Source organism: Borostomias antarcticus (assembly GCF_949987555.1).
Source record: "Borostomias antarcticus genome assembly, chromosome: 32".
NCBI classification, from domain to species: domain Eukaryota; kingdom Metazoa; phylum Chordata; class Actinopteri; order Stomiiformes; family Stomiidae; genus Borostomias; species Borostomias antarcticus.
This window is the reverse complement of record NC_140265.1, coordinates 2526578-2551019: the sequence shown is the minus strand read 5'-3', so window position 1 is coordinate 2551019 and position 24442 is coordinate 2526578. Positions and strand designations below refer to the sequence as shown.

Below are 24442 nucleotides of genomic sequence, written 5' to 3'. Positions count from 1 at the left end.
GTGTGTGTGTGTTGGTGAAACAGTGTTCCTCTGTGTGTGTGTGTGTGTGTGGGTGTTAGTGAAAATGTGTGTGTGTGTGTGTGTGGGGGGGGGGGTTGTGAAACAATGATCCTCTGTGTGTGTGTGTGTGTTGGTGAAACAGTGTTCCTCTGTGTGTGTGTGTGTGTGTGTGTGTGTGGGGTGGGGGTGTTTGTGAAACAGCGTTCCTCTGTGTGTGTGTGTGTGTGTTGTGTGTTGGTGAAACAGCGTTCCTCTGTGTGTGTGTGTGTGTGTGTTGTGTGTTGGTGAAACAGTGTTCCTCTGTGTGTGTGTGTGTGTGTGTGTGTGTGTGTGTGTGTGTGTGGGTGTCAGTGAAAATGTGTGTGTGTGCGTGTGTGTGTGTGTGTGTGGGGGGGGGTGTTTGTGAAACAGCATTCCTGTGTGTGTGTGTGTGTGTGTGTGTGTACCTGTGTGTGTCTAGATCCACCACATTCCACATGACGCAGGAATCGTCGGCGAGAATGATGAAAGGCCACACCTCCCCCGACGAGGCCCCGCCCTCCGCCCGCCTACTCCGCTCCAGCTCCAGGTTGTGATAGCTCCTTGATCAGGAAGTGGGCTGCACCTATGGGGAACCAAGCAAGAGCCTTTGATTATGATTGGCTGAGACGTTGTAAAACCATGATAAACTAACACCTATGACGCTGAAACCGTTTGATGTTCCATATCACCGTAGCAACTGTAGTTATAGTTTCGCAATGTTGCTAGCGTAGCCTGGCGACCATTTCATAACCAGAGAACTACTTGTTTGGGCGGAAGAATGATTTTGTTATTATTAAAATATTACTTTCTGTTGATGTTTGTTTATTTTTAACCGATAAATAAAAAATTGAATAAATTTGTTTATTTATCCACCGATAAATCATAGATTTACCACATCGTTTCCCTTCAACAACAACACACACAACAGCAGCTAGACAGAAATAATCATCAGCTGTTCATATCAGCCCTGTTTTGCACATCGGACCGATACGATATATTAAAAAATGATTAACATCGTCCGATACCGATATGATTGCCGATATATCGTACATCCCTAGTACCAATGCTTGCAGAGGCCAGCAGCAGTACGATGTGGAGTATATATATATAATAATAGTAATAATAATAATATATATAATAATAGTATTAGTAACAGCAGCTCGTACCGATGCCCGCCCCGTTGAAGACAGTGGGCAGGACCAGCAGGATGTGATTGGGCCAGTACTTCTTGTAGACGGCCATCTCGTACTCCTTAATGACCAGGATGTGGAGGAGGGCGGGGGCGTCCATGGCGTGGTACAGGTTGAACAGGCCGTGCTCGTGGCGACCGGTCGTCGGCGTGAAGATGGGACTCTTGATGCAGTTGGGGTTCTGGGAAGAGGGGACACAACGGCCGTGTGGTGAAACGCGGTACTGCATTCTGGGAACGCCGGAGGTCATGGGGCTTTTAGACGACTTGAGACAAACAATTTGATACAGGACGGTTCACTTCCTGTCGACGCTGTTGTCGCGATTTGTGTCAGGACGAGCGCCGAGGGCGGGGCCAGGCTTACCCAATCGGAGGCGAGGGGCAGCCTCATGCTCTCGAGCTGGCCTCCTGGTTGGCTGAAGCTGAAGTGGTGCTCCTTGGACTTGGGGATGATGAAGTAGAGCTGGATCTCCTCGCCCAGGAACAGGTGGGAGAAGGTGAAGGCGTGGAGCGTCGACTCGTACATCTGAACACACACACACACACACACACACACACACACACACACACAGAAGCATACACAGACAGGGATATTACAGTGTGTGCACGTGTGTGTGTGTGTGTGTGTGTGTGAGAGAGAGAGAAAGACTGAATGAGTGTTTTGGGGTTTCCTGTGTGTGAATGTGTGTGTTTCTGTGCATGTGTGTGTGTGTGTGTGTGTGTGTGTGTGTTTCTGTGCATGTGTGTGTGTGAATGTGTGTGTTTCTGTGCATGTGTGTGTGTGTGTGTGTGTGTGTGTGTGTGTGTGTGTGTGTGTGTGTACCGACCTGGTATCTGGGATTGAAGCCCATGTACTGGTGGCACTGCTCACAGTGGTGGTAGGTGTTGTACGCTGCGTATTTCGACAGCTTGATCCTCGCCGTGCGCCGGCGTAGATAAACGTCCTCCTGGCGTCTGGGGTTTCCTGAGGGAGAGAGCAGGGGCGGGTGGGGGGGTCAGCACACTGTGAGATCATCACAACCACGGGAAACCACAAAAAAAAAAAACGGAAAATCTCAGAAACAGCAATAGTGAGTTTGGCGCCACCTGGTGGCCAACGCCTCCACAAAGATGAATAGAAAGTTGATTCATCAACAGTGCTGTACTAGTAATCTTCACAAGACGCCTCTCTGCTCCTCACGATAAAGAGATTGAAGTCATCGTCATTATCAGAAGTGTTTATTTCAGAACCCAGATAGCAAGCGGATGTGTAATGATTCTGGGCCATATATGGGCCGGAACTAACCCAGCAAACACGCAACGTCAGGGAGACGTTCAGATCATGTCTTAATAACGTCCGTCGGTCCTGAACCCCGTGTGTACGTCTGCTGGATCCCTCAATATTCAAACGTCTGGCTTGGACCCCTCTAAGACGTCTGTGGACGTGCAGAACGGGTTCAATATCTGAACGTAAAAAAAAAAACATTCACTCTGGCTCCTAATTGGATGTCTTTGGACGTCCGAAAAAGTCAAAAAAGACATCTAAAAGACGTCTTTTAGACGTGTCTTTGCTCAGTGGAAAGCCACAAGGGCCAGATCTGGCCTGTATTTGGCCCAGATCTGGCCTGTATATGGCCCAGATCTGGCCTGTATATGGCCCAGATCCGCTTGCTATCTGGGAAGGCTGTGGTGTTCGTGTGTTTGGGGCGCCGCCCCCCCGCTGACAGGCCCCTCCCCCTACCGTCGGCGCCGGGCGTGTAGTCGGGGGAGTAGACGGAGCTGATGTCGTCGTGTTTGGGGTCGTGGATGGTGTAGTCGAAGGGCATGCCTCGCAGGAGGTCGAGGTCGGGCCAGGCGGCTCGGGCAGGGTGGTACTGCACACACTCCGTCTGGGCGTCTGGGTGGACACACACACGCACGCACGCACGCACGCACGCACGCACACACGCACACACGCACACACACACACACACACACACACAGTTAGCTCTAGGGTCAAGTTCTAGGGCCCTATCTTGGGTGCATTCACACCTGTACTTAGAGATTAAGAGGTACACATGTTAACGCCAGGTGTGAACAGGGCCTAGGTTCTAGCGCTGGTAGGTTCTAGGTTCCAGTTCTACGTGGGTTCTAGGTTCTAGCGGGGGGGACCTACTATAGTTGATGTCCTCCTCGTCATAGATGTCCACCTCCATCAGTCTGATGAGCATACGGGATAGGATGCCCAGGAACTGAAGATACGCGCCCGTCTTCCCCACCTGGACAACAACCACCATCACTTTAGATTAACCACCATCACTTTAGATTAACCACCATCACTTTAGATTAACCAGCATAACTTTAGATTAACCACCATCACTTTAGATTAACCAGCATAACTTTAGATTAACCAGCATAACTTTAGATTAACCACCATAACTTTAGATTAACCAGCATAACTTTAGATTAACCACCATAACTTTAGATTAACCAGCATAACTTTAGATTAACCACCATAACTTTAGATTAACCACCATAACTTTAGATTAACCAGCATCACTTTAGATTAACCACCATAACTTTAGATTAACCACCATAACTTTAGATTAACCAGCATCACTTTAGATTAACCACCATCACTTTAGATTAACCACCATAACTTTAGATTAACCACCATTACTTTAGATTAACCATCATAACTTTAGATTAACCAGCATCACTTTAGATTAACCACCATTACTTTAGATTAACCACCATAACTTCAGATTAACCAGCATAACTTTAGATTGCTGTTCTTCCACTTTGCCTTCAGCACTAGATGATGCTCTTAGTCACTTGTTTTAGAGAGAAGATGCACTTGTGAGTTCTGGTGAGTAGTAGTACATTGGCTCTTCCTACGTTAAATGCAATTATTGTTAGTCGCTTTGGATAAAAGCGTCTGCTAAATGACTGTAATGTAATGTCATGTAATGTCACGTAATGTAACCAGCGTACAGCATACTGGACAATATACACAACTCACAGTGTGTGTGTGCTTTTGGGTGTGTGTGTGTGTGTGTGTCTCTCTCAAGTTGACTCCTCTCTCTGTGTCTCTCTCTAATTGTGTGTTTGTGTGTCTCTCTCTCTCTCTCAAGTGTATGTAACTCTCTCTAAGTGTGTGTGTGTTTCTCTCTCTCTCTCTCTGTCTCTAATTGTATGTGTGTGTGTGTGTGTGTGTGTGTGTGTATGTGTGTATGTGCATGCGTGTGTGTATGTGTGTGTGTGTGTATGTATGTGTGTGTTTGTATGTTTGTGTGCGTGTGTGTGTGTGTGTGTGTGTGTGTATGTGTGTGCGCTATACAAATAAAGCTTTGATTGATTGATTGATTGATTGATGTGTGTGTGTGTGTGTGCATGCGTGTGTGTGTGTGTGTGTGCATGCGTGTGTGTGTGTGTATGTGTGTGTGTGTGTGTGTGCATGTGTGTGTGTGTGTGTGTGTGTGCTAGCCCACCTGGGGGGGGCCGCTGAGCAGCAGTCTGCGGGGGTGGTAGTTGTCACTGCGTCCCTCGGCGGGGCGGTTGCTGCTGTCCATGTGATGTGGGCATGGCCGGGTCCACTGGCGGTAGTACAGGGACTGCTCCGTGCACGTCATCATCTTACTGAGCAGCGGCCTGGAGGTCAGGGGTCACCAGTAAATATTAGGGCTGGGTATCGAGTCGAATTTCAAGAATCGATTCGATTCCGATTCACAAGGTTCAGAATCAATTTGAATCGATTGATCATTGAATGAATGAACTATTCATTCCTTCATTTATTCATTCATTCATTAAATAAAAGATCGATTTTGGGATTCATGAGATTCATGGGCCAGGTGTGGTCTAGTGTGTGGGCCAGGTGTGGTCTAGTGTGAGGGCCAGGTGTGGTCTAGTGTGTGGGCCAGGTGCGGTCTAGTGTGTGGGCCAGGTGTGGGCCAGGTGTGGTCTAGTGTGTGGGCCAGGTGTGGTCTAGTGTGTGGGCCAGGTGTGGTCTAGTGTGTGGGCCAGGTGTGGTCTAGTGTGAGGGCCAGGTGAGGTCTAGTGTGTGGGCCAGGTGTGGTCTAGTGTGTGGGCCAGGTGTGGTCTAGTGTGTGGGCCAGGTGTGGTCTAGTGTGAGGGCCAGGTGTGGTCTAGTGTGTGGGCCAGGTGCGGTCTAGTGTGTGGGCCAGGTGTGGGCCAGGTGTGGTCTAGTGTGTGGGCCAGGTGTGGTCTAGTGTGTGGGCCAGGTGTGGTCTAGTGTGTGGGCCAGGTGTGGTCTAGTGTGAGGGCCAGGTGAGGTCTAGTGTGTGGGCCAGGTGTGGTCTAGTGTGTGGGCCAGGTGTGGTCTAGTGTGTGGGCCAGGTGTGGTCTAGTGTGTGGGCCAGGTGTGGTCTAGTGTGAGGGCCAGGTGTGGTCTAGTGTGTGGGCCAGGTGTGGTCTAGTGTGAGGGCCAGGTGTGGTCTAGTGTGTGGGCCAGGTGTGGTCTAGTGTGTGGTCCAGGTGTGGTCTAGTGTGTGGGCCAGGTGAGGGCCAGGTGTGGTCTAGTGTGTGGGCCAGGTGTGGTCTAGTGTGTGGTCCAGGTGTGGTCTAGTGTGTGGGCCAGGTGTGGGCCAGGTGAGGGCCAGGTGTGGTCCAGGTGTGGTCTAGTGTGTGGGCCAGGTGTGGTCTAGTGTGTGGGCCAGGTGTGGTCTAGTGTGTGGTCCAGGTGTGGTCTAGTGTGTGGGCCAGGTGAGGGCCAGGTGTGGTCTAGTGTGTGGGCCAGGTGTGGTCTAGTGTGTGGTCCAGGTGTGGTCTAGTGTGTGGGCCAGGTGTGGGCCAGGTGAGGGCCAGGTGTGGTCCAGGTGTGGTCTAGTGTGTGGGCCAGGTGTGGTCTAGTGTGTGGGCCAGGTGTGGTCTAGTGTGTGGTCCAGGTGTGGTCTAGTGTGAGGGCCCGGTGAGGGCCAGGTGTGGTCTAGTGTGTGGGCCAGGTGTGGTCTAGTGTGTGGTCCAGGTGTGGTCTAGTGTGTGGGCCAGGTGTGGGCCAGGTGAGGGCCAGGTGTGGTCCAGGTGCGGTCTAGTCACCTGAAGCTGCTAGCCCAGGCCACGGAGAGGTGAGGCAGGAAGGAGGTGCAGCGCGGAAGACCGCTCCCGTCACTCGCCGTCATGATGTCATAGAGGGCGCGGGGGAGGAGCACGGAGGGGGGCCGGCTCACGCCCCGCGCCCAGGAGCAGCTCTGGTGGGGGGAGGGGGCGCGGGGGGAGGAGGAGTCAGAGGAGGTGGACTTGCAGGTCCGCCGTTGGGACTGGGAGGGGTCCGGGGGCGCGTGGGGGTCCAGGACCCTGACCCTGGGGGGCGCGGGGGGGTTTGGGGGGTTGGTCTGGGCCTGGCTGGGGTCTGGGGAGGGTCAGGGTCCTGGTCATGGAGAGTGGTGTTCTGACAGATGAACCGACGACAGACGGGACAATCGTCGCTCTCTGATGGAATCTTTCCAACAACTCACTAATGCGTCTCTCACGCACAGAGAGCTCCGGACCTCGCCTCAAGTGGGGCTTGGGCGATCGTGGAACATCTGGCTTAGTCCGACGTACTTTTTGCAACAACTCACGACAGAGTTGCTCACCCAGAGTGAGCTCCGGACCTTGCCTCAAATGGGGCTTGGGCAATCGTCCTTTTAGCGCCACACCACTAGATGCCACGGGGATGGATGGGCTAGTGGGGCTGTCTCTCAGAGAGTGGGAAGTGGAAGTGGAAGTCGCCCCTTGAGTGACTTCTTCACAACTCTTACGAATGAGCCTCTGACGCCGAGAGCGGTCCAGATCTCGTCTCCAGTGGGGCTCAGGTGATCGTGGAACATCCGGGTGAGATTGTCCCTTAACCACCACACCACTTGACGCCATGGGGGTGGAAAAGGCGCTAGTGGGGCTATCTGCTCTACTGGTCCTTCTCATGGAGAGTGGTGTTCTGACAGATGGACAGCTGACAGACAGGTCTGTGTCAGATGGACTGCTGATGGACGGTGGTGTGTCAGATTCGCCATTTGAACTTTCGCCCTCGTGTGTCGGGAAGGGCTCGGCGACGCCGCCAGGTGGCACGGGGGCGGAGCCTCTACTCGTCTCAGACGCCGGGTCTTGTCCACAGCCCCCCGGATCATAGGAGTCAGAATGTGAATCCTCTTGTCCTGAACAGTCACAATGGCTCGCATGTGCACATATCTTCATATGTGCTTCCAAACGGGAAAGGAAGCTTTCGCACTGGGCTATCATACTTTCCAGCTTGGCCCTTTTGAGGTACAATAAAATACAAAAAACTAAAATGACTTTTGATGATTTCAGTACACTTGTACAATCAAAATGCATCATACCGCACATTTTACACATAAACACACACATCTCACACAAACAAACACACACACACACACACACTGTTGGATACACTGAAAAAACATTCTGAACTTACCGATGAATGTCTTTACGGTTTCCATCCTAATTCATAAAGGAAATACAAGATGGATGTTGAGGTCATTAAGGTTTCACAAAGACAGAGCAGCTTCTGTATTTGTTTGAATTGTAAATGGTTAAAGTTTATGACACGCAGGTCGCAGTACTTCAGAGTGTGTGTGTATAGGTGTGTGTGTGTATGTGTAGGTGTGTGTGTGTGTGTGTAGGTGTGTGTGTGTGTGTGTTAGGGCTGCACGATTATGACAAAAGATAATAATTGCGATTATTTGCTTCAAAATGCTAATTGCGATTAATAATTGCGATTAATAATTGCGATTAATAATTGTGATTAATATTTAATATATAATATTAATATATAATAACCAAAATGCTCCCAAATCACGGACGTTGATCCCTTTCTTGCTACTAACTCACTGACCTCGTTTTCGCTCATTTTGTCACTACTCACGGCTGCAGGTACTCTTGTGACACTTGTCTTGACCTACTGCTATCTGTCTTCTCAGTGAAATTGCTGCGCACAGCGCACTCAGCGGGAACGCATGTGATTGGTCAGACAGCATAAGCGCCTGTGATTCGTCCGTGTAGTCCTAGCACGCTCAATTCAAAGCAAAATTATTAATCACATTAATTGCGGCCTTTTGCGATTAGTTAATCATGGACGTCGATTTCGATTAATTCACGATTAATTGTGCAGCCCTAGTGTGTGTGTGTGTAGGTGTGTGTGTGTGTGTGTGTGTAGGTGTGTGTGGGTGTGTGTGTGTACCTGGGCAGGGACTCTCCCAGGGGGTCGGGTCCAGAGAGGATGAGGATGCAGGGAAGGGCCTCCAGCTCCAGGTAGGTACGAGGAACCCAGTCTACATCCTGGACCTTCAGCCACCCCTGGACACACACACACACACACACAACACAGTAGGGATGTTAATAGTTATTCGACTATTGATTAATTGCCGATAAGAATTTACTCGAGTAAGATTTACTCGATTAATTGCTTGTTAATGGACCAGAACTTTTTTGGGGGGAAGTAAACGTTATCAACGGGAGTTGAGTGAAATGTAATCATGATTTAAGGTCTGACTGCACATGAGGGCCACGCCATGTAGTGAAGGATAATTGGGGGTCAGAATAGTCAGAAAAGCCTGCTGGCTCGCATACTGCAAAATACGACCAGATGTAGTAGGACATCCTGGTATTTTTGCCATTCTGCATGTGGCATACTATGTATTGGGACATACTACTTCCTGTTTTGGCATACTATATAGTAGTAACGTGAGCAGGCGTCACCTGTCCAGACGTAGGTGCTGTAGAGGGCGCCGTAGAGCAGCGAGAAGGTCAGAACCTGACCCAGAAGATGCTCCTGTTTCACCATGAAGTTCCACAGGATCATACTCACACACACCAGGAACTACACACACACACACACACACACACACACACAGAGGTCAGAGACGATCAATCTTGGTGCGGTCCCAGTCTAATGCTAACGTGTGTGTATGTTTGAGTGCGTGTGTATTTATGTATGTTTGAGTGTGTGTGTGTGTTTGTGTCTGTGTGTGTGTGTGTACCTGAGCCAGGAAGAGGTTCATAGTGAGCAGGTGAGGGAGTTTCCTGAACTTCTTGCTGAGCAGCATCACTGCTATGGTCCACACCTGGAAGATGGGAGGAGGAGGAGGAGGAGGAGGGAGAGAAGAGGAGGCAGAGGAGGAGGAGGGGGAGGAGGAGGAGGAGGAGGGAGGGGGGGGTGGGTGGGTGATGGAGGGAATAACTTGTTAAATTAATCTGTGTTCCTGTGTTAAATCTAGCCATTATATAGCCATGGCACAGTGAGATTATAAACCATTCTATAGCCATGGCACAGTGAGATTATAAACCATTCTATAGCCATGGCACAGTGAGATTATAAACCATTCTATAGCCATGGCACAGTGGGATTATAAACCATTCTATAGCCATGGCACAGTGAGATTATAAACCATTCTATAGCCATGGCACAGTGAGATTATAAACCATTCTATAGCCATGGCACAGTGAGATTATAAACCATTCTATAGCCATGGCACAGTGAGATTATAAACCATTCTATAGCCATGGCACAGTGAGATTATAAACCATTCTATAGCCATGGCACAGTGAGATTATAAACCATTCTATAGCATGGCACAGTGGGATTACAAACACAAGAGCTGCCAATCCTCTCTAATCTAACCTCTAATCTGCATTCCTACCCTGCAGTGATCTGACAACTGATTTGGGACACTTAACACACACACACACACTCACACACACACACACACACACTCGCACACGCACACACAGGTGTACCAGAGCGATGAGGCTGACGATGCTGATGTTGAAGCTGACGTTCTGCAGCTCGCTGACCAGGGGGCCGGGGTCCATCAGAGGGATGGTCAGGAGCCAGGCGGACATGTACAGGATGGGGGCGGAGAGGAAGGTGCTGATCACCATACCTGAGGTCACCTGAGAGGGGAGAGGAGGAGGAGGAGAGGAGAGGAGGAGAGGAGAGAGGAGGAGGAGACAAGAGAACAGGAGAGGAGAGAACAAACAACAAATCGATCAGAGATATTTGTACCACGATAGAGGGGAGAAGGGACAAAAAAACGGACAGAAATTGCCGCAGCCCCCGAAATGTAGGCTAGTCTTGTACGTAGTGACCCCCGCAAGATCCCAATCTGTGAAATCTTATCATCTGCGACTAAAAACTCAACACATTAGTCTTTAGATGTGTGCCCCATAGTCTTAAAGCATTTTCAGTCTTCTAGCATTACTAACCTGCCAAACAGCCACAGACCCAGACTCACAGTTTGGCAGTGATGAGCAGGATGAGGGCCACCCCTGTGTCCCTGGTGAGCTTCCGTAGCTGGCCCACCATGGACAGGCCCAGGTAGAAGAGGGCCGCGCCACGAACTCAGCGATCACCTCCGGGATACGCTGACCCAGCAGGAAGTGGGAGATGATGCCCACCAGCACCATGAAGACGATGGGGTTCTTCATCACCTGGGACACACACACACACACACACAGATACACACACACACACACACACGCACACACACAGATACACGCACACACAGATACACACACACACACATACACGCACACACAGATACACACACACACAGATACACACACACACAGATACACACAAATACACGCACACAGATACACACACACACACACACATACACACAGATACACACACACACAGATACACGCACACACACACACAGATACCCACACACACAGATACACACACAAATACAGATACACACACACAGATACACACACACAGATACACACACACAGATACACACACACACACAATGTAATTTTATTTATATAGCTTTATGAAATATGAAATATTTATTTATTTGATCTGCTGACTCCAAAAGACTGAACTGGCTGAGAATGAAACATTTAAGTTAGCAAAATATCTAGATAAGTCTTGGAACGCAAGGAAGAGAGCATTGTACCAATAGAGATTCAGGGTTCACTGTCTGCATGTATGTATCTATATATTGTATAATTTATTTATTCATCTCCTTTTTGTTCATTTGAGCTTGACCAGCAAAACTGGAAACATATTTTGCATGTAAATAGATGACTTATGTACAGAAAATAAAAAAGTAAGTCGTAAAGGTGTCTTATAATCCCATATGGGATGGGCCGACAGTAGGCATGACACTTAAATAAAAAAAATATTAATTAATTCATATATAGCACCATTCATACAAATCAATATAGCACATAGTACTTTAAATAAAAGGAGAAAGATAAAAATTATAAAACATAACACACACACACACACACACACGAGGAAGAGGGAATTTAACGCCTTTAAATATAACTGTTTACTTCAACTCGCCGGTCACTGGCTCCCTGGAGGAATTTAGCCTGGCTGCAATAACGTTATCGCGAACGGAATGAATACCATCTACTAGCAAACAAAACATGTTCAGTTATATTTAACCTGTTAAAACTAAGATGCCTGGATGAAAAAATAATTTCTCCAATGGATATATTTGACAAAAACAGGTTAATATGCAAGCCGGCTTTCATTGCTAAATCAAAGCGGGGAGAGCCGAGAGAGCCGGGAACGTGCGTCTACATTTCACATAAAGGTGAACTTTTTCGTGGACGCGCGTCGGACAGAAAAGCTCAACTGCGCAAGTACAAAAGTCACCGGAAGTCCAGAAAAGCACAACTGCGCAAGTACAAAAGTCACCGGAAGTCCAGAAAAGCACAACTGCGCAAGTACAAAAGTCACCGGAAATAGTCAAATGACTACAAATTTGCCAAGATGGCGCGGTTCAATAGGGCTTCATTGTTGATAGCGGTCAGTGAATGGAGTGACTGTATCCAGTTCTATTAATACATCCATGAGCTACACACATGACGATTCGGCAAATTAATAATCTAACTTGCTCCCTTGTGTTCTTACAACTTGGAGACGCATCACCTCCATGCGATGTTTTGCGCACAGCTAATTCTACCAAAGCGGCATGTGAGCATTGGGATGACGTGTTTTTAGGCCCACATTCCTCGCATGCCTGCTACATGACAATCATAAGACAATATGAGGATATATGATGATGTACAATATAGCCTAATGTAGCCTACAGTTGCCTCAAGTAGGACATTTCCATTCACCGCTCAACATCATTGTAATTGCGGCTTGCCTCAGTGGTCATTCGGGTTTACATAAAAGCCTAATCAAATATAGGCTATAAATACATTAACGAATGAATAGGTGGATAATTAAACATACGAATAATTAACTAAATAAATGATCAACTGAATAAATATACTTCAACGCCGTATCAACAATTTGTTTGGTGCGGTATAGGCCTTATAGTTGTGGGCTATCGACATACGGAATCATTACTATGATAAGCTATAGGCTCGTGTCGTGTGGTGTTATCAACGTAATGTGGCTTTTATTCATAGGCTACTGCTCGTGATGCTTCTCGGGATAGCCTATAAATGAATATAGGTCTACAACATAACATTATATTATGACACAAATGGGTCAATTCAGACACATCCAAAGCAATGCCGACATTATTTCGTGATTAGGCTACGGTGGCGATTGATTCCGTTTAAACTGTGTGACACATTGGAGGGTTTCTTGCAGCGACCGATGTATTTATTATTCAATATGTCATGTGTTTCGCAGACTTTCCCGAGTTTCATCCCTCTGCCATCGGAGTCGCGTTTTCCCCTTTCTCCAGAAACGTGCTTATCGTAGTTAAAGGAGGGTCGAAGTGTGCGTAGAGTTACGCACACCTTCCGCCAACTTATCGCTCAGCTCGTTTTTTATAAATACCGAAAGTTGCGTAGAAAGTTGCTCAGCATGGGTTACGCACGCTTTTGTACTTACGCAACGTTTATAAATGAGGCCCCTGGTCTCTGTGTGCTGCTGCCAGGGGTCGGCTCACCATTCCGAAATACCGCCATTCCGAAGATTGACTTCATTCGGAGTGGCGGACCTTTTCACTGCTCAAAAAGGTGTCGCCATTCCGAAAGGATATGATGTAGGCCATTCCGAAAGGATATGATGTAGGCCATTCCGAACGTCCCTTTCCAAAAGTATTTTTTTCAAGTCCATTATCTCTGCGATGCCTGCACCAAATTCCAACTTCCTATATAGCCTACCAAATTAACGGCAAGAACATGCTCTAAAACATGGGATAATCCATTATTTTCTAAAGTAAAACCTGGGAAGTGGTCTCATACAAATCCTGTGTTGAACTGAATGTTCATTCTAACTTGCTGATTGTTAGTTGCAGAATCACTAACCATTTTCAACTCCATATCAGTAATAATAAAAATAATAATAATAGTAATAATAATAATATTACTGATACAGGCAAATAATATTAGTATCAGATTACCGCTTCCCTTTTTTTTTTTTTTTTACAGATTTTACTTAAGAAAATAATGGATGATTCCAAGTTGTAGAGCATGTTCTTGCATGTTAATTTGGTATAGGATGTTGAGATTTCGGAATGGCGACTTTTGGAGCTTTTCGGAATAGCGAACCGTCGGAATGGCCAGGTGTCCCTGCTGCCAAGCTAAGGTCCTAGCTGGACTCCACTCCCCTGAGGGATGTCACAACTATTAGAAACATTTTATTTTAAAGAAGTACAGTACTTGATCTCCGAAGCCGGGGTTCAGCCTGGCAGTTCGGGGGTGGAGTGGTTGCCTGTAGGGTCACCAATGAGTGGTACAAGTCTGCCTGAAAGCACAGCAGGGCCGGGAGGCCTGTCAGAAGGGAATTCAGGGAGACATTTTTGGCGTCCCTGGGTGGGTTTGTGGTGGAAGAGAGAGAAAGTAGCCTGCGATCACTTTGATTATAAGTTTTTATTAGTTTAATATCTTCCCTACAACCACAGGATTGATACAAACATAAATAATGTTTGTGTTTAACGTCGTAAAGTATTCCCGCTGACATCCGAGCTTGGGTGAATGTGTAACTGTCGCACAAATGGAAATGGTGCCCAGCGAAGAGAACCAGCTCGTACCCAAAGAGATAGAGAATGCAGCGGAGGAGCCCCGGGTGCTGTGTATAGTCCAGGACACCACCAACGCTAAGACGGTCAACGAGAGGCTCACCCTCAACCTGCCGGCCTCCACCTCCCTCTCCAAACTGTTCCAGGACGTGGCCCACAAGGCGGGCTACGTGAGCGGCACCTTCCACCTGGCATCGGGCGACGCAGCAAACCTGGCACCGCTGGACCACACCAGTGAGATGTCCCTCTCTGACTCCGGGTTCGAGGCTGGGAAGAGGAACTTTCTCCAGCTCACAGACAAGGATGGAGAGCAGCCTCAGATCGCATCGGATGAGTCCGGTACAGCAGATAGCAGCGGGCTGGATGACAGCTCCCAGGAGCGTCTGATCGGCCCCCTGCCCAGAGACGGTGCGGTGGGCTACAGCAGTGACTACAGCAGCCCCTCCTACTCCTACATACTCAACAAGTCTGAGACAGGATATGTGGGTTTGGTTAACCAGGCCATGACCTGCTATCTGAACAGCCTTCTGCAAACACTGTACATGACCCCGGAGTTCAGGAACGCGCTCTACAACTGGGAGTTCGAGGAGCCCGAGGAGGACCCGGTCACCAGCATCCCCTACCAGCTGCAGAGGCTGTTTGTGCTGCTGCAGACCAGTAAGAAGAGGGCCATCGAGACCACCGACGTGACGCGCAGCTTGCTTTTTGGATCGGAGCCGGTCATTCCAGCTGTTGTTGGGAGAAAGAGAAAGCCATCGAAGGCAAGCCACCAAAAAGATCAAGATCATAAGGCATTCAGGAGAGGGGAAACTTCCTGGAGTTAATTGTGGTCAGCGTGCAGCAGCTAATTTTGGTCTTTGTCATGCCGACAAACTGTCTAATGAAGATGTGGCCTTCAACTTCGCCACACTCTACAAAAGCGAGACAAAAGTGGAGCAGGACAAAATACTCCTTCGTCTGACTACTGTAAATAAGGTCAGTAGGCAACGAGTCTCCGACGAGGACAGGCAGAAGCCCAGGGATGTCTTAGATTTATTTAGTCTCTATAGCCTGTAGACTCAGTTAACATCCGTGCGCAACTTTACGCACAGGCAGCTGGCGAATTCACCGAGTCTGAGGAGATTCTCTGGGACAAATAACGTCTTTGAAACAAAATAGTATACATTGTTATCTATTTAGTTTTTTTTATTCTGAATTAATTATTTTTGCTGTCAAAAGTGTGTCCTTGGCTAGAGTGTAGACAAAATCCTACAATAGAATATTTTATAGGGGCAGAGGGGGCCGGTTGACCGCTGTCAATGTAGGCCTAGGCCCAGGATAGACGTATAGCCTAGAATGCCGATTTTCAGATAACAGAAAAAAAAACAACAACACAGAAACACTCATAAATATAGGAATAATAAAAAAAAAGTGTGTTTAAAATCATGCCAATCAGCTGTCAGTCTTTTCCCAGCTGCACAACACACTGTCCCACAATTTAGGCATATGCCAAATGGCATTATTGGTGCTGCGTAAAAACTTCACTCAGACAAAAGACAAAGCCTACAATGATTTTCATATGCTAATTTGGTTATGTTGGTTCTTTATTTAGAATGTAGCGTTTGGGTTATCAGATGGTTACCACAGTGTGTAGCCCTGTACCAATATGATAAACTGGTAGAGAATACCAGACTGAATACTGACTACTAGCTTGTAGTGACTACTAGCTTGCTATTGACAGATTGTTAACTGAATAAACCACCTTTTTCTTAAATACTGCATAGGTGTTAGTAAAGACAGAGTTGACGCCATGGGGGTGGAAAAGGCGCTAGTGGGGCTATCTGCTCTACTGGTCCTTCTCATGGAGAGTGGTGTTCTGACAGATGGACAGCTGACAGACAGGTCTGTGTCAGATGGACTGCTGACAGACGGTGGTGTGTCAGATTCGCCATTTGAACTTCGTGTGTCGGGAAGGGCTCGGCGACGCCGCCAGGTGGCACGGGGGCGGAGCCTCTACTCGTCTCAGACGCCGGGTCTTGTCCACAGCTCCCCGGATCATAGGAGTCAGAATGTGAATCCTCTTGTCCTGAACAGTCACAATGGCTCGCATGTGCATGTATCTTCATCAGTGCTTCCAAACGGGAAAGGAAGCTTTCGCACTGGGCTATCAGCTTGGCCCTTTTGAGGTACAATAAAATACAAAAAACTAAAATGACTTTTGATGATTTCAGTACACTTGTACAATCAAAATGCATCATACCACACATTTTACACATAAACACACACATCTCACACAAACACACACACACACACACTGTTGGATACACTGAAAAAACATTCTGAACTTACCGATGAATGTCTTTACGGTTTCCATCCTAATTCATAAAGGAAATACAAGATGGATGTTGAGGTCATTAAGGTTTCACAAAGACAGAGCAGCTTCTGTATTTGTTTGAATTGTAAATGGTTAAAGTTTATGACACGCAGGTCGCAGTACTTCAGAGTGTGTGTGTATAGGTGTGTGTGTGTGTATGTGTAGGTGTGTGTGTGTGTGTAGGTGTGTGTGTTTGTGTGTTAGGGCTGCACGATTATGACAAAAGATAATAATTGCGATTATTTGCTTCAAAATGCTAATTGCAATTAATAATTGCGATTAATAATTGTGATTAATATTTCATATATAATATTAATATATAATAACCAATATGCTCCCAAATCACAGACGTTGATCCCTTTCTTGCTACTAACTCACTGACCTCGTTTTCGCTCATTTTGTCACTACTCACGGCTGCAGGTACTCTTGTGACACTTGTCTTGACCTACTGCTATCTGTCTTCTCAGTGAAATTGCTTCGCACAGCGCACTCAGCGGGAACGCATGTGATTGGTCAGACAGCATAAGCGCCTGTGATTCGTCCGTGTAGTCCTAGCACGCTCAATTCAAAGCAAAATTATTAATCACATTAATTGCGGCCTTTTGCGATTAGTTAATCATGGACGTCGATTTCGATTAATTGTGCAGCCCTAGTGTGTGTGTGTGTAGGTGTGTGTGTGTGTGTGTACCTGGGCAGGGACTCTCCCAGGGGGTCGGGTCCAGAGAGGATGAGGATGCAGGGAAGGGCCTCCAGCTCCAGGTAGGTACGAGGAACCCAGTCTACATCCTGGACCTTCAGCCACCCCTGGACACACACACACACACACACACACACACACACACACACACACACACACACACACACACACACACACACACACACACACACACACACACACACACAACACAGTAGGGATGTTAATAGTTATTCGACTATTGATTAATTGCCTATAAGAATTTACTCGAGTAAGATTTACTCGATTAATTGCTTGTTAATGGACCAGAACTTTTTTGGGGGGAAGTAAACGTTATCAACGGGAGTTGAGTGAAATGTAATCCTGATTTAAGGTCTGACTGCACATGAGGGCCACGCCATGTAGTGAAGGATAATTGGGATGCTGGGAAATTCAACGACACAGCGGAGGAAGACACAAAAACGAAGCGAGCAAAGTGCAGTCCGGCGCGGGACGTTCTTATAAATTAATCCACTATCGTTCGTTAAGGTTAACAGTTATCAATTATTGAAATCCCTTGAAATTTGCAACCCTACAACACAACATATGACTCATTGTCTACATATACAACAAGCGTGTTCCGAATCGCATACTTCTACTTCTTACTACCAGTACCTACTACAGCTGCCCTTAGAAAGTACGTACTTTGCAAGCAGTAGGCATCCAATCGGGACATACTACCTTATCATAACATTGCGCCAACAAATTTGCCCATCCGTCGCTGTCCATAACGCGACATTCGTCTACAAGCCGTCACGACTCGCACATGTGACGCACGAGGAAGAGGGAATTTAACGCCTTTAATGGCTCCCTGGAGGAATTTAGCCTGGCTGCAATAACGTTATCGCGAACGGAATGAATACCATCTACTAGCAAACAAAACATGTTCAGTTATATTTACCTGTTAAAACTAAGATGCCAGGATCAAAAAATAATTTCTCCAATGGATATATTTGACAAAAACAGGTTAATATGCACGCCGGCTTTCATTGCTAAATCAAAGCGGGGAGAGCCGAGAGAGCCGGGAACGTGCGTCTACATTTCACATAAAGGTGAACTTTTTCGTGGACGCGCGTCGGACAGAGAAGCTCAACTGCGCAAGTACAAAAGTCACCGGAAGTCCAGAAAAGCACAACTGCGCAAGTACAAAAGTCAACGGAAATAGTCAAATGACTACAAATTTGCCAAGATGGCGCGGTTCAATAGGGCTTCATTTTTGATTGCGGTCAGTGAATGGAGTGACTGTATCCAGTTCTATTAATACATCCATGAGCTACACACATGACGATTGGGCAAATTAATAATCTAACTTGCTCCCTTGTGTTCTTACAACTTGGAGACGCATCACCTCCATGCGCTGTTTTGCGCACAGCTAATTCTACCAAAGCGGCATGTGAGCATTGGGATGACATGCGTTTTTAGGCCCACATTCCTCGCATGCCTGCTATATGACAATCATAAGACAATATGAGGATATATGATGATGTACAATATAGCCTAATGTAGCCTACAGTTGCCTCAAGTAGGACATTCCCATTCACCGCTCAACATCATTGTAATTGCGGCTTGCCTCAGTGGTCATTCGGGTTTACATAAAAGCCTAATCAAATATAGGCTATAAATACATAAATACATTAACGAATGAATAGGTGGATAATTAAACATACGAATAACTAAATAAATGATTAACTGAATAAATATACTTCAACGCCGTATCAACAATTTGTTTGGTGCGGTATAGGCCTTATAGTTGTGGGCTATCGACATACGGAATCATTACTATGATAAGCTATAGGCTTGTGTTGTATTGTGTTATCAACGTAATGTGGCTTTTATTCATTGGCTACTGCCCGTGATGCTCCTCGGGATAGCCTATAAATGAATAGGCCTACAACATAACATTATATTATGACACAAATGGGTCAATTCACAGACGCATCCAAAGCAATGCCAACATTATTTCGTGATTAGGCTACGGTGGCGATTGATTCCGTTTAAACTGTGTGACACATTGGAGGGTTTCTTGCAGCGACCGATGTATTTATTATTCAATATGTCATGTGTTTCGCAGACTTTCCCGAGTTTCATCCCTCTGCCATCGGAGTCGCGTTTTCCCCTTTCTCCAGAAACGTGCTTATCGTAGTTAGAGGGTCGAAGTGTGCGTAGAGTAACGCACACCTTCCGCCAACTTATCGCTCAGCTCGTTTTTTATGAATACCGAAAGTTGCGTAGAAAGTTGCTCAGCATGGGTTACGCACGCTTTTGTACTTACGCAACGTTTATAAATGAGGCCCCTGGTCTCTGTGTGCTGCTGCCAGGGGTCGGCTCACCATTCCGAAATACCGCCATTCCGAAGATTGACTTCATTCGGAGTGGCGGACCTTTTCACTGCTCAAAAAGGTGTCGCCATTCCGAAAGGATATGATGTAGGCCATTCCGAACGTCCCTTTCCAAAAGTATGTTTTTCAAGTCCATTATCTCTGCGATGCCTGCACCAAATTCCAACTTCCTATATAGCCTACCAAATTAACGGCAAGAACATGCTCTAAAACATGGGATAATCCATTATTTTTGTCACAACCCATGCCCCTAACCCTATCTCCGAGAAAGAGTCCCCTGGCACCTCCCAGAGGGAACTGCGGGCTCGTCGGCGTGAGCAGCTGCCGGTCATTCTGGTGATTGCACCCCATCCTGGCCAGCCACCACCTGCAGCCCATCAGCCCAGGAGGTTAAGAAGCCACTCCACACAGCATGCGGCGCCAGATCGTTGAATTCCCATGTGGTAACCTCACGGCTCTAGCTCCCTTTACCTTGCCTGTTTTTGACCTTGCTACTGTAACCACCGTTTTTGTCCCCTGAGCTTTTTATTTACCTGTCTTGTTTTTGGTTTACCTTTCCAGGACTCCCCCCATTGCCTGAACCCAGCCTGCCTGACTACCCTGCCCGTCTACCAAACCCAGCCTGTCCGACTACCCTGCCTGTGTAACAAACCCAGCCTGCCTGACTACCCTGCCCGTGTACCATACCCTGCCTGGATTATTGACTATTCTCTGCCCAACCCTGGACTGTACCTTGAACCAATTAAACGCGCCATCTTGGCTTCTCCCCCTTATCCTGCCGTCGTGTCTGCTCTTGGGTTCACCTCCTGACCCTTAACAGAACGATCTGGCCAAGACATGGACCCAGCGGACATCGACGCCATACGCACTGCCATCGCCAGCCAAGGTACGCTGATTGGGAGACACGACTCTGACCTCCAACATGCGGCCAGTGCCATGCAGGGCCTCTCCACCAGCGTGAACGCGCTCGCCACCCAGGCAGCCCAAACCGACCAGGGCCTGCAGGCTCTCACCCAGGAGTTCCGGAACCTGATCGCCCACCTTACCCCACCCCAGGACCCAGCACCACCCCAGGACCAGCCCGCCGCTCCAGCTCCTGGCGAGGCCGCTTCCCCCGCTCTGCCCCGGAGAGAGCCCAAGCTCTCCAACCCCAGGCCATTCGACGGCGACCTGGCTGAGTGCGGGTCCTTCCTGATGCAGTGCAAATTCATTTTCGCTCACCAGCCTAGCCGGTATTCTGGGGACGCGGAGAGGATTGCCTTCATCTCCAACCCCTCCGCTGGTTTGAAGCAGTCTGGGAGTCAGGGGCGGCCTGTTTCGGGTCCTTCGAGACTTTCTGTGTGGAGTTTAGAAGAGTTTTCGACCATCCAGCCCACGGCCGCGACTCCGCCTCACGCCTGCTCCATCTCCAGCAGGGCACCCGGAGTGTGGCAGAATTCTCTGTGGAGTTCCGCATCCTGGCTGCGGGGAGCGGGTGGAACGATGCCGCCCTCCAGACCGCTTTCCGCTCAGGCCTCACAGAGACTATTAAGGATGAGCTGGCGCTCAGGGAAGATGCCACCTCCCTGGACAACCTCATCTCGCTCGCCGTGAAGATGGACAACAGGCTCCGGGAGCGCAGGAGAGAAAGAGCCACCCGTCCCTCTGGCTCTGTCCGGCCCCCGAGTCACCGTCCCCCAGGCCAGCCGGCCCCCTTCTCGTCTCGCCCCGACTCCGCTCCTCTGCTCTGTCTGCCTCTCCATCCCCTGAGGACGAGCCCATGGTATTAGGGTTACAGAGGGGCTCTGTTTCTATTGTGGCGGCCCTGGACACACCCGGAACACCTGCCCGAACCGCCCAAAAGCTCTAGCCCGTCGGTGAGAGGGGTGTCACTGATGGGCGGCGTACTCACCCCCAGCCACCAGGGGCGCCTGCACTTGGAAGCCGTGGTCACATCTAACAACCGGCCATTCCCCGTACCTGCTCTGATTGACTCGGGCGCGGACGACTGCTTCATCGATGCCACGCTCGTCCGTCAGGCCGGCATCCCCACACAACCCCGGGACACGCCCCTTGCCGTTCACGACCTCAGCGGGAGACTGCTGGCCGAGGTCACCCAGGTCACAAAGCCCTTGGAGATCCGTCTGTCTGGCAACCACCACGAGACCCTCTCCCTGCTGGTGATCTCATCACCCCAGAGTCCCCTCGTCCTGGGGCAGACCTGGCTCCGGCGCCACAACCCCCACATCGACTGGGAGACCAACAGGGTGATTGGCTGGAGTCATCACTGCCACAGGACCTGTCTCACCTCTGCCACCCCGCCTACAGAGGGCGTCAGCGCCTCACTGGAGCCACCTGACCTGTCCACGGTTCCCTCCATCTACCATGACCTCGGAGAGGCGTTCAGCAAACAGAGGGCCCTCTCCCTGCCTCCTCACCGCCCCTACGACTGTGCCATTGAACTGCTTTCAGGAGCGCCCCTGCCCTCCGGCCGTCTGTTCAACTTGTCTCGTCCTGAGAGAGAGGCCATGGAGAAATACATCCACGAGTCCCTGAACGCCGGCCTCATCAAGCCCTCCAGCTCACCCGTAGGAGCGGGCTTCTTCTTCGTGGGCAAGAAAGACGGCACCCTACGCCCGTGCATCGACTACCGGCGATTGAACGACATTACAGTCAAGAACCGCTACCCCCTGCCGCTCATCGCCTCCGCCTTCGAACCGCTCCAGGGCGCCACAGTGTTCTCCAAGCTCGACCTCAGGAACGCTTACCACCTAGTGCGCATCAGGAAAGGAGACGAGTGGAAGACGGCCTTTAACACCCCCCTCGGACACTTTGAGTACCGCGTCATGCCCTTCGGCCTAACCAACGCCCCGGCCGTGTTCCAAGCCCTAGTGAACGACGTCCTCAGAGACCTCCTCAACCACACCGTCTTCGTCTACCTGGATGACATCCTCGTCTTCTCGCGCACCATGGAGGAGCACACCGGGCACGTCAGGCAGGTCCTCCAGAGGCTCATGGAGAACAGGCTCTACCTCAAGGCGGAGAAATGCGAGTTTCACGTGCCCACGATCCAGTTCCTGGGCTTCGTCATTGAGGCCGGGAGGGTGAGGGCTTCCCCAGAGAAGATCAGGGCGGTGGTTGAGTGGCCGGTCCCCACCACCCGCAAGGAGCTCCAACGGTTCCTGGGGTTCGCTAACTTTTACCGGAGGTTTATCCGGAACTACAGCCGGGTGGCGAGCCCCATGACAGCGCTGACATCCACGGCCATCCCCTTCGCCTGGACCCCTGCGGCGGACGTGGCCTTCAAGGCCCTCAAGGCCCTGTTCACCTCCGCACCTGTCCTCATCCAACCGGACCCCTCACTCCAATTCATCCTGGAGGTTGACGCCTCCGACACGGGGGTTGGGGCGGTCCTGTCCCAGAGGGCCGTGACGGACGGCAAGCTCCACCCCTGCGCCTTCTTCTCCCGCCGCTTGGAGCCGGCCGAGAGGAACTACGACGTAGGAAACAGGGAGCTTCTCGCGGTCCAACTCGCACTGCAGGAGTGGAGGCACTGGCTGGAGGGGACGGAGCAGCCGATCATCGTGTGGACTGACCACAAGAACCTGATCTACATCCGGGACGCAAAGAGGCTGAATCCCCGGCAGGCCAGGTGGGCTCTGTTTTTCGGCCGCTTCAATTTCACCCTGACCTACCGACCAGGGTCCCGCAATGTGAAGCCAGATGCTCTCTCACGCCAGTTCTCGCCCCCGGAGCGGAGTGCAGAGCTGGACACTATTCTGCCCTCCTCCTGTGTGGTGGGTGCTCTCACTTGGGAGATAGAGGGGATCGTGAGGGAGGCCCAGAGGACTCAGCCAGACCCAGGCGGTGGTCCGGCAAACCGCCTCTTTGTGCCTGACCGGGTCCGTACCCAGGTCCTCCAGTGGGCCCACACGTCCCAGTTCGCCTGTCACCCAGGAGCCAGCCGCACGCTAACCCTGCTTAGGCGCCGGTTCTGGTGGCCCACCATGGCCGTCGACACCACCGAGTACGTCCAGGCCTGTACGGTGTGTGCCCGGAGTAAGTCCTCCCACCAGCCCCCTTCAGGACTTCTGCGTCCCCTGCCTGTTCCCGGCCGACCCTGGAGCCACATTGGGTTGGACTTCGTCACCGGTCTCCCCCCATCCCAGGGAAACACGGTGATCCTGACCATCATTGACCGTTTCTCGAAGGCTGCCCACTTCGTGCCGCTGCCTAAGCTCCCCTCTGCCTCTGAGACTGCGGACCTGCTGGTGACTCACGTGGTCCGTCTCCATGGCATCCCCCTCGACATTGTGTCAGACAGGGGGCCGCAGTTCACCTCTCGGGTCTGGAGGGAGTTCTGTCGGGCTATGGGGGCCACTGTCAGCCTGTCCTCGGGCTTCCACCCCCAGACCAACGGGCAGGCGGAACGGGCCAACCAGTACCTGGGCACTGCCCTGCGGTGCATCACGGGCCGGAGCCCGGCCTCTTGGAGCGAGCGCATCTCCTGGGTCGAGTACGCCCACAAAACCCTGCCCAACGCCTCCTCAGGTCAGTCCCCGTTTGAGTGCTCCCTGGGTTACCAACCGCCCCTTTTTCCTGAGCAGGAGGAGGAGCTGGCTGTCCCGTCAGTCCAGGCCCACATTGACCGCTGCCGCAGGATCTGGAGGACCGCCCGCTCGGCCCTGCTCCGCTCCACCCGCAGAAGCCAGCGGTATGCCGACCAGCGTCGGACCCCGGCCCCCAACTATGTGCCTGGCCAGGAGGTCTGGCTCTCCTCCAGGGACATTCCGCTGCAGGCAGGTTGCAGGAAGCTGGTCCCCCGCTTCCTCGGCCCCTACGTCATTGAGAGCGTGGTCAACCCTGTGGCGGTCAAGCTCAGGTTGCCCCCCGCCATGAGGATCCACCCGG

The 24442-nt window shown here is 50.0% G+C and overlaps 1 protein-coding gene across 1 annotated transcript in view; it reads right to left on the bottom strand.

The window, feature by feature from the left end:
- The window catches only part of LOC311327419 (protein GREB1-like), a gene marked incomplete at both ends in the record, with an annotated part of 15670 nt that extends 5061 nt beyond the window's left edge, over nucleotides 1-10609 (bottom strand). The window contains 14 exon segments of the mRNA XM_084460454.1: nucleotides 447-578; nucleotides 580-604; nucleotides 1188-1392; nucleotides 1575-1736; nucleotides 2038-2174; nucleotides 2931-3086; nucleotides 3345-3447; nucleotides 4660-4819; nucleotides 6224-6529; nucleotides 8364-8479; nucleotides 8853-9002; nucleotides 9163-9246; nucleotides 9920-10075; nucleotides 10388-10609. Of these exon segments, the coding sequence (XP_084316580.1) occupies nucleotides 447-578; nucleotides 580-604; nucleotides 1188-1392; nucleotides 1575-1736; nucleotides 2038-2174; nucleotides 2931-3086; nucleotides 3345-3447; nucleotides 4660-4819; nucleotides 6224-6529; nucleotides 8364-8479; nucleotides 8853-9002; nucleotides 9163-9246; nucleotides 9920-10075; nucleotides 10388-10609 (2114 nt within the window).
- Between the last annotated feature and the right edge of the window lie 13833 nt (nucleotides 10610-24442).